General features: G+C 40.1%; 1 protein-coding gene across 1 annotated transcript in view; it reads right to left on the bottom strand.

Annotated features, from left to right (window-relative positions):
- Positions 1 to 682: 682 nt before the first annotated feature.
- The window catches only part of GUCA1C (guanylate cyclase activator 1C), a 243,505-nt gene continuing 233,007 nt past the window's right edge, over positions 683 to 11,180 (bottom strand). The window contains exon 4 of the mRNA XM_075333828.1: positions 683 to 816. Coding sequence (XP_075189943.1) covers positions 683 to 816 — 134 coding nt within the window. The remainder of the gene's footprint in view (positions 817 to 11,180) is intronic.

Genomic DNA, 11,180 nt, shown 5'->3' with positions numbered 1-11,180 from the left:
GCAACCGACTTGCCCTGTATCCCTTTTATTCATTCTACATTTTCCAAAAATGTAAACCTTTACTTTATTTTAACTATAGAAACATATAAGCATATACAGTGAACACTTGTGTGTATTCACTTACATCAATGATACTCCGCAATATTCCTTTTAAATTGATGCTAAATGTGTCAAATGAGCTTAGGCTTCTTCCGGTATTTCAAAGGATTTTTATTAACACTTTAAGGTTATGTGAGAATCATCTGGACCTTTTAAAATAACCTTTGAGTCTGAAAGTTGAGCAGAGATGTTGTATAGCTAATTTAAGTAGTGGTTAGTTACATTGAAAGGTCAGACAATGTCTCCTCTATTCTTGTCTAATCCAGATAGAAGTCAATCTCCTCTAAAGTCATTTAAACTGGATTTAAATCAACGAGTCCCTGAGAGATTACTTTTTTTTTGGTCTAGTACAGACTGGTACGGTTTTATGTTACATAATATAAATATTCCTTCAAGGCAATATCTGGAAAGTGCACAAAGCATACAGTTTGTTCCTCATTTGCTGTTTTCCTCATTCAGTTTTAGTAACCTCCATCCTAACAAAAAAAGAATCCCTGAATGATAAATGCATAGATCCGCAGAAAGAAAGACATCCTCATATGTAAGACAGTTATGCAGAGATCCCAAGTTTATGACCCTCCATTTATGGAATACTTCTCCGTCTTCCATTCTGAATGATTTTCAATACATTTGAGAGGTCAAAACTTTTTGAAATTATTTCCAAAAGCTCCGAATCCTTTTCTATTCCACCGATAAACTCTTCTAAGGTCAGCTCACCTAGAAACAAAAGGGTAGTATATGAGAATGTATGTAGATTTCCGTTTTTACTGAGATTGAAAATGCAGTTACTACAATCAGGCTATAAATGAAAAGAAAACCAAATACTAGTGATTCTTATTAAAGTAGTTGATTCTTAGTCATTATTATTATTTTTTTTTTAGAGATTGGAATTTTTCTATTCAATTTAATTTCTATTTTAATGTGATGACAATTTCAACAAAACTAGCAGCAGGAACTGCAGCCATATTGGTATGCAGCTTTAGTTTAGATTAACTTAATTATAGTAAAGTGCAATACCAATGTTTTGCCAAAGCGTAAGGATATCCAGCATGCAGCGTGACACAAGGGGAATGACAGGAATGCTATAGAAAGAAGGCCTTGGTTATTAGAAAGAGGGGGGGCACCTTCTGCAACTCACCTGAGTCTGTACCCTATGCTCCCTAACATCCCTATAGAGGTCCTTCCCCATTAGCATAGCATGCTTAGGCCCTTGCTTGTCTTGAACTCACCTTGGCTAGTGAGAAGGTTGGTAAGAACACGTCTCACCACTGCAATGATATAACACAAGGTAAGGGAACAGATATAGGGAAAATGGACACAAAAGGGAAAACATTCCAAGCTCCTCCAATGCAGCTAAACACCACAGCTGCAATAGTCATGACTCCTCAGCTTCTTCCACAGACAGGTTCCTTCCAAAGTGGACAGCACAGAAATGAGAATCAATAACCGGCATTTTAAGGTAAGACACATGACTTGCTATAGTGAAGGGAAGTGGTCCCAAAAGAGCTGCACCTGAGATTAAGGCTACCAAGGACAGCCAGATAGGAGAGAGTCCATAACCCATGCAGCACTAAAAGAAAGTAGATTCACCCAAATACAAGCTGTAGACCTGCAAACACTAAGGCATTGTCCCAAACTCGCCAGAGGATTCCCCAGAATGGGACACACTCATGACAAACATTCAGAACCCATGAATAAGATTAATATTTTTACTGAAAAAGCAGATCATCTTTCAAATTGGACAGAGTTCCTCACTCTTTTATTATAAAGGGGACATTGTGTAAAGGCCACTTTACACACAGAGATAAATCTGCGGCAGATCTGTGGTTGCAGTGAAATTGTGGACAATCAGTGCCAGGTTTGTGGCTGTGTACAAATGGAACAATATGTCCATGATTTCACTGCAACCACAGATCTGCCAAAGATTTATCTCTGCACGCATACACACATATTATGTGGTCTTAGTTACCCGATGTTTATCTTGGTTACGTGTGCAGGGAACCGGCTCCTAGCAGCTGCAGACGCACGCAACTAATGTAAATATCGGGTATCCAAGCAAATTATCCGATGTTTACCTTGTTTACGAGACTCCACAGCTGTCAGAAGCCGGCTACCAGTCTTTCACGTTCAGTTCCCCTCACTCCCGATCACATGACTCCAATGCCCGCCCATAAACTTAAAGTGACAGGATCCTGCAAAATAATACATGCGTTTGCATGCGTTTTTTTGCTGTAAAAGCAGGATCCTCTTTTGCAGCAAAAAAACGTTCATGACGCATGTTAAAAAAACGTAGGGTGAAAGCAGCCTAAGGGAAATAGTAAAATCAATAAAAAAAAATTAAAAAAAGTTTTTAAAAATATGAAAAAAAATACAAAAAACCTGAAAGTCCAACTCCCCCCTTTTGCCATATTGAAAATAAAACAATAATAAAAAATACAAATCTTTGGTATTGCTGCTTTCAGAAATACCTGATCTGTCAAAATATAAAATCAATTTATCTGATCAATAAAGGGCATAGTGAGAAAAAAACCCCCAAACTGTCTGCATTACTTTTTTTTGTCTGCTGCAACAATGCATTAAAATGCAATAACAGGTGATCAAAACATCGCATCTACCCAAAAAATGGTACAATTAAAAATATCAGCTCAAGCCGCAAAAAATAAACCATCACTGAACCCCAGATCTTGAAAAATCAGAACACTACGGGTATCGTAAAATGACGCCAAAAGTACAATTTTTCTGACAAACTTCTGAATTTTTTTTCACCACTTAGGTAAATGTAAAACTATACATGTTTGGTGTCTAAAAACTCATACTGACTTGAGGAATGATAATACTTGGTCAGTTTTACCATATAGTGAACAATTTAAATAAAAACAAATAATTATGGAATTGCACTTTTTTTTGCAATTTCACCGCACTTGCAATTTTTTCCCTGTTTTTCAGTACAATATGTGGCAGAATGAATGGTGTCATTTAAAAGTACAACTTGTTCTGCAAAAAAATAAACTGTTATATGGCTATACTGACTGAAAAATAAAAATGTTATGACTCTTGGAAGAAGGGGAGGAAAAAAACAAAAACGGAAAACTGAAAATCACCTGAGGGTGAAGGGGTTAAACTTTTCCACTTTTTTTTAACTTTACATCCACAAACTTAAATGTATCTTATTGGGATTTTATGTGATATACCAACACAAAGTAGCAAATATTTGTGAAATGTAAAAGAATTGATACATGGTTTTCTAAATATTTAAAAAATATAAATCTGAAAATTATTACTTGGATTTGTATTTAGCCCCATTAGGTGTAAAGCCCTCAAATAAATTCCTGAGTTACCAATTGCCTCCAAAGTCACCTAAATAGTTATTTGAGTTTACCTGTTTGTAATTTATTCTCAGTACAACTACAGCTGTTCAGGGGTTTATTTGAGAACATTAGAGATCAAACTGGATCATAAAAATCAAGGAAACCACTAGACAGGTCAGGGACAAAGTTGTGTAGAAGAGTAAACCAGGGTTAGGTTATAAGAAATAGCTGCAACTGCAAACCTACCAAAACAAGACCATCCAACTAAACTCACATCCCGAGCAAGGAGGGCACTAATTGAAGCAGCCAAGAGGTCCATGGTCACTATGGAGGAGTTGCAGATATCTACAGCTGAGGTGGGAGAATCTGTTCACAAGACGACTACTAGTTGTATACTCCACAAATCTGGCCTTTATGGAAGAATGGCAAGAAGATGGACATTTTTAAAAAAATGCCATTCGAAGTTCCATTTCCAGCTTGCAAAAAGCCATGTAGAAGACACAACTGTGGTGACCCATGGGTGAGGTGCCAGATATGGGATATGTAGTTCCACTGGTATCAGATGGTACTGTCACGGTAATTGAAGTGTGTCGCTGGACCCCTAAGCGCTTCCCTCGTGTCCACAACAATTGTCAATAGTGAGGTGACACTTATGTATATGGTATAGGACCTCCCTGGGGGCACTCATATGGAGGTGGTGTCTGGGTGCAAGTGTTGGAGCACCAGTGATGTTTCTGCAGTTGTAAGCAGCCAGACACAAGGAAGATCTTGCATTAACAGTTTACTGAAGGAGAAAACAGGCTTACAGTTTCTCTCTTAAAGGTAAAGAGGCAGCAGTTCACTGTATACGATACACTTAGAATTTTGTCTATGAATTAAAGTTTTTCTCCTCATGAAACAAGCAAGTTTGAGCCTCTCAGGGCATCTGCAGTACAGTTCTCCTCACTTACTGTAGGAGGTAATATAATGCACAGTCCAGTTAATGCTTCCCTGATGGCGGGACCTTCATGGCTTGGCTCCCCATGGTGACACAATAGTGGTATCAAGCTACTCACGGTTTTGGAACAATTCTGTATTGCAGGGGGTACGGCAGACAGAGTTTGTGGCATAGAAGTCACAATACACTGGTTCTTGCTGGACGCACACAAGAAACCAGTATGCAGAAGAGCTCATGTTCACCTTTATCTCTCCTGGCTGTATGAAGCTTCACTCCTCTGTGGAGGGGATTATATGAAGAAAATGATGTCCTGTCCCCTCAGCATAGACTGGGTTAGAGATTCTGGGAGCTTCTTCTCTGTCTCCTGACTAGACCTGTTTGAACCAGTTTACTGATTATGTCAGCACTGAGGTGGGAGACTCCTCCCAGCCATTTTCATGGCAGCTTGTTGTGAGGAGAATGAACACCTAACTTTCATACGCATACATTGACGAGTAGATGGCAGCAAAGTACATTTCACAATCCTCAGTGTCCGCACATCACAACACAGTGCAATTCACACTGCCTGACTCACAGTGCACAAAGTAATTCTGGCACTCTGAAACAGATCTACTGCCACACAACAACTGTTTAACTTAGAAGCAGCAGAATGGGTACCGGGACAACTAGACCAGACAACTACCATGTGGAAGAAGATGCTCTGGTCAGATGAGATCAAAGTAGAACTTCTTGGGCTACATGCAAAACCCTATGTGTAATGGAAAACTAATGAAGCACATCCCCCAATGCACAAAACACCATACCCTCATCAAACTTGGTGATGGCAGCATCATGCGGTAGAGATGCTTCTTATTAACAGTGACAGGAAAGCTGGTCAGAGTTGAAGGAAAGATGGATGAAGCTAAATACAGGACAATCCTGGAGAAAACCTGTTATAGTCTGCAAAAGACTTGAGACTGGGGCAGAGGTTCAGCTTCCAGCAAGACACGGACCCTAAACATTCTGCCAGAGCTACAATAGAAGGGTTTAAGGGTACTTTACATGCTGCGATATCGATACCGATATTGCTAGCGGGCGTACCCACCCCCGTCAGTTGTGCGTCACGGGCAAATCGCTGCCCATGGCGCACAACATTGCTAACACTCGTCACATGGACTTACCTTCCCTGCGATGTCGCTCTGGCCGGCAATCCGCCTCCTTTCTAAGGGGGTGGTTTGTGCCGTGTCACAGCGACGTCACACGGCAGCCATCCAATTGTAGAGGTGGGGCGGAGATGAGCGACCGGAACATGGCGCCCACCCCCTTCCTTCCGCATTGCCGGTGGACACAGGTAAGGAGATGTTCGTCGTTCCTGCGGCGTCACACATAGCGATGTGTGCAGCCGCAGGAACGACAAACAATATCGTACCTGCAGCAGATATTTGGAAAAGGAGCGACGTGTCAACGAGCAACGATTTTTCACGTTTTTGCGCTCGTTGATCATCGCTTCTTGGTGTCACATGCTGCGATGTCGCTAATAGCACCGGATATGCGTCACTAACTACGTGACCCCGACGATATATCGTTAGAGATGTCGCAGCGTGTAAAGCACCCTTTAGAGTATAGAACAATCATCTGTGAATGGCCCAGTCAAAGTCCAGGCCTACATCCTATTGATAATCCTTGACAAGACTTGAAAAGTCCTGTTCACAGACGCCTCCATCCAGTCCCAATGAGCTAAAACTATTGTGCAAAGTTGGGTGAGACATACCTCAAAAGACTTACAGCACTAATTGAATTGAAAGATGGTCATACAATGTATTGACTTAAAAACAGTAGTATTTATTAACACATATGCCACAAAGTACACACTTAAAAATTTTTGGGGAAGCACCACAATGAATAACCAGGTATGTTATGGGAGATTGACATATATTGATTTGTATTTTGGTGACCTAAGCTTGTGCAATGGAATCACATGAGTGATGTTGGATATGATTTTGGTATTACAGAGGAGTTATTTTCGTCTGTGAAATTTGGCATTTCAGGATCAGGATATAATATAGGTATGTGCTGGATTGTTGGGACAAGCTGTATGAAATATTTGTATTCATGTGATATTTAATGGCATAATGGTTGCAAAACAAGATTTGACTCTTGTTATAGCGTACACTAATACTGTAATTGGGGTGGTCTGTTATATTTATATTTACAGGCAGAATTTATTGATTGAATTTGGACAATGTGTTCATATCAAATGTTTATTTTTAAGGCTATACTCTCAGTGGAAAGAATTTGTTGATGCATAGTCAACTTGCTGATGCTGATTAGCCCGGACCAGTGGCTAAGTATACAAATTTTAGGCGCATATATTTGCTGCCTGCATCAGGTATACATGTACACCAATTGGTCCTGATAGATCAATTTATGTGTGTTTTTTTTAAATCTAAATCAGTCCACTTTCATTAATTCCCAGATACACTGGATGATTTAGCTATGATCCTGGAGGAGGGACCCAAGTATTACGAGTTTCTTGATTTCTTTAACAAAAATGGTCAGTATACTATAATACAAGTGTTATGACCGGTTTGTAGACCTCCAAACTTGGTAACAGTGGCCTATACATTATCTTTTGTTCTAGGTTTTGAAGCTGTGATTCAAATGTCAGGGATCCATGTTGTTATACCCCTGATGAGCCCCAATTATTAACGGGAGGGCGAAACGCGTAGGGTGCATCCTGGAAAATAATACAGCATAAGTCATCACTGATTGTTGATATTACTGGTAGTCGACTGAGTCAGACCCTGCCCCATAGACATAAAAAGACACATACTTTGCAACAAAGAGGATGATACTGAAATATTGGTTGGAGTCAAAAGTACCATCTTTCAAAGACGTAATAATCCACATAAAACGGCTGATGGAGTTAGAGAGCCTTGATGCTGGAAGGAAGTCGGGACGATTGGGTAGTCACTTCAAAAAGTGGAGGGAGTTTATTATAACCTACTTCAATTCGGAGGAAATAGAACGCTTAATGTCACCATTTAAGGAGATGGCGTGGTATCACTCTGAGAAATTAGGTGGTACACTTTGAGGATTGGATGTGGGAGTTGAAAGTGACTAGGTGAGAGTGGGTTTGAGTAGAGGGGAGTTTGGGGGGAGTAGGAGAGTTTAACAGGATGGTTGCAAATTCATTCATATAGTTAGTTATAAGGGTTTCCGTGAGGTATTAATGGTTCTGAGTCTTACTGTGAACACTGTGAACATTGATTAGATGTTGTAGTACTGAATTGTAAAAGGAGCGATATACGACTTTCTTGTCATTTTGCTGATAATATTGTTGATATTATTAATATTATTTGCTCTATGTAATGATTTGCTTGCTTTTGAAAATCAATAAAAATTATAATTTAAAAAAAAGACACATACTGACGGACTGGCACACACTATCCCTGTGGGCTCTATTTTGGGTGTTTCACCTTACCCACTTTTATCTAGGAGCACGGGATCTATATAGAGTGAGTGGAGGGTCAGCACAGGACTCGAGTTGACGCGGAACGGGGGCGTCACGAATATTTAGGACGCCGACCCCTGTATGATAGGAAGGGTGAGAGTTAGATGACAATAATTCCCACCTTTCTTCTCAACACAAAAAATGTTTATGTGTGTACTTTGTTTGTGGCATATGTGTTAATAAATACTACTGTTTTTAAGGTAATGCAAGTTTTTTGATTTGATAATCTACCTTATTAAATTTGATTCGGTTTTTGGTCATACAATGTATTGACTCAGAAGTGCTAAAGACAAATGTATATCATAAATTTCAGATTTACATTTTTAAATCATTTAGAAAACCATTTATAATTTCCTTTACATTTCACAAGTACTTAACATTTAAAGGGAATTTGTCACCAGGATTATGCCAGCTAATTTGATAGCAGCATAATGTAGGCGCAGAAACCCTGCTTCCAGCGGTATTTCACTTACTGGGCTGCTTTGCGTAATTTTGAGAAAATAACAGTTTAATTAGCAGTAGATTATCATTAGAGGACTGCTTGGTGTGCTGCAGGTAGTCCAGCATATTCTTGAGCTCTGTGTAACTGCTAGATCTGCAGCAGAGAAAACATTCATTTTATCAAAATGACAGCAAACATCTCAGTAAGTGACACATTGCTGGAATCAGGGTCTCTGTCTCTACATGTGGAGTGGGGTAAGTGAGCCGCCTGCAGTAGTTATTTACATGTCCAATTTTGAATTTCAGCTACATGGTGGTGAGTGGTCTAAGGTCCAACTTGATATCTAGTCTGGTCTGATGGCTTTTAAGGGCTTGGATTCTGAATGTAATTTATGGTCTGTTCTGGTATGTGAATTAATTTTAGAAACTAGCCTATGATCTGATTTATTTTTAAAAGTCTAAAGTCTGAATATATTTAATATTCTAATTTTGTAATAATTTTTTTTGTGTTGCAGTCAACTCTTTGGATTTATCACATTTGTTGCCCTCCTTTGAACTCGCTCAAATTGTACTTTATCTATGTGCTTCTATGAAGTGGAAAGTCAATAGCTTTAGGGGTGTTTCACACACAGCGAGATCGCTGCTGAGTCACGGGTTTTGTGACGCAGCAGTGACCTCATTAGCGATCTCGCTGTGTGTGACACTGAGCAGCGATCTGACCCCTGCTGTGAGATCGCTGCTCGTTACACACAGCCCTGGTTCCTTTTTTTATTGTTGCTCTCCCGCTGTGACGCACAGATCGCTGTGTGTGACAGCGAGAGAGCGACGAAATGAAGCGAGCAGGGAGCAGGAGCCGGCATCTGGCAGCTGCGGTAAGCTGTAACCAGGCTAAACATCGGGTAACCAAGGTGGTTACCCGATATTTAACTTCGTTACCAGCCTCCACCGCTCTCGCTGCTAGTGCTGGCTCCTGCTTTCTGCACATGTAGCTGCAGTACACATCGGGTTAATTAACCCGATGTGTACTGTAGCTAGGAGTACAGGGAGCCAGCGCTAAGCAGTGTGCGCGGCTCCCTGCTCTCTGCATATGTAGCTGCAGTACACATCGGGTAATTAACCCGATGTGTACTGTAGCTAGGAGAGCAGGGAGCCAGCGCTAAGCGGTGTGCGCGGCTCCCTGCTCTCTGCACATGTAGCGACGTTATGATTGCTGCTGCGTCGCTGTGTTTGACAGCTAAGCAGCGATCATAACAGCGACTTACAAGGTCGCTGTTACGTCACAGAAAATGGTGACGTAACAGCGACGTCGTTGTCGCTGTCGCTATGTGTGAACCCAGCTTAAGTAAGCAAGAGGCTTAAACTGGTTTCACATTGATGTAAAGAGCAAATTTTAGTATGAAAATATATATACAGTGGCATGCAAAACTTTGGACACCCTAGCCAAAATTACTGTTATTGTGAACAGTTAAAGCAAGTTGAAGATGAAATGGTATCTAAAAGGCATAAAGTTAAAGATGACACATTTAGTTTGTAATTTAGACCATTTGTTTTTATTTTCATCTTGCACATTTTAAAATTAACAAAAAAGAACAATGGGCTGATGCAAAAGTTTGGCACCCCCACATGGTTAATGCCTAGTAGCACCGCCTTTGGCAAATATCATAGCTTGTAAATGCTTTTTGTAGATATTCAGGGGTTTTTCAATTCTTGTTTGAGGGATTTTCATCCATTCATCCCTGGAAAAGTCTTCCAGTTCTGTCACATTCGTGGCTCATCTTGCATGCACTGCTCTTCTGAGGTCTAGCCACAGATTTTCAATTGTGTTCCGATCAGGGGACTGTGAGGGCCATTGTAAAACTGCAGCTTGTGCCTTCTGAGGTAATCTATTGTGGATTTTGATATATGTTTAGGATCGTTATCCATTTGCAGAAACCATACTCTTTCCAACTTCAGCTTTTTTTTTTTTTTAAACCAAAATGTTTTTATTAAAGATTTTATACAATACATAAATCAGACAAAATCGGGGTCAACATAACCCCAAAATCCCCATCCTTCCCTCCCCCCAAGTGGAAAGAAAATAAAAAAATCACGTATTTGACTGTTCACCACGTATGATGAATAGATGTCGCAGTTCTCTTTAGAAAATACAATGTCCAAGGGTATACAAGAGGACCAGAATCATCAACATTCTCATCCCGGCTAACATCATGTATGCCAAAAGTTAGATAAAAGCAAGCAATGAGTTCATAGAAGGAAGTTACAGTTCCCGCATCCATACAACATTTCAATTATTTATACCATGGCTTAAAACAAGCCCAATCGGAACCTAAATAAGTCCCTAGATGCCAGACCGGAGTCGTCTATCCACGGGGCCCAGATCTTTTCAAATGTGGCCATACAATTCCGTTTTAAATATATTCCCTTCTCCAGGTTTACCATCCAATTGATCTTGTTAACAAACTCTGATGTGGTTGGAACTTGATCTGAAACATGATTAAGACTATGTGTCGAAACGCGTAGTTCTGTGGGGTTCCTCTCTATGTCCCCTATACTTTTCTAGCTGACCGCTTTGTACACCACTTATTTTTAACGGATTTATCAAATAAAAGAAACAAAAAAATTTAATTGCAAATTGAGGACTGCGCTGGACTTTTTTTCATCCTGAATATGAGACTGGCAGCCTAGCCTTCCGTGCGCGGATCCACATATACAGCGGATTACAGCAACTCAGTGAGCTGATTTTCTCATTTATTGAAATCCAATATTGTGCTATTAATTTCCTTGTCATATATAACATACAGGCAACCGCCACTTTACCCTCATCCTCCATCTTCAGGTCTTCAATATAACCCAGGATGCATACAAAGGGGGTGAGGCTCAGATCTATGGTATACACTCTATT

This window comes from Anomaloglossus baeobatrachus, chromosome 2, assembly GCF_048569485.1.
Source record: "Anomaloglossus baeobatrachus isolate aAnoBae1 chromosome 2, aAnoBae1.hap1, whole genome shotgun sequence".
NCBI classification, from domain to species: domain Eukaryota; kingdom Metazoa; phylum Chordata; class Amphibia; order Anura; family Aromobatidae; genus Anomaloglossus; species Anomaloglossus baeobatrachus.
The sequence above is the reverse complement of the archived record's forward strand: the minus strand, read 5'-3'. Positions and strand labels throughout refer to the sequence as shown.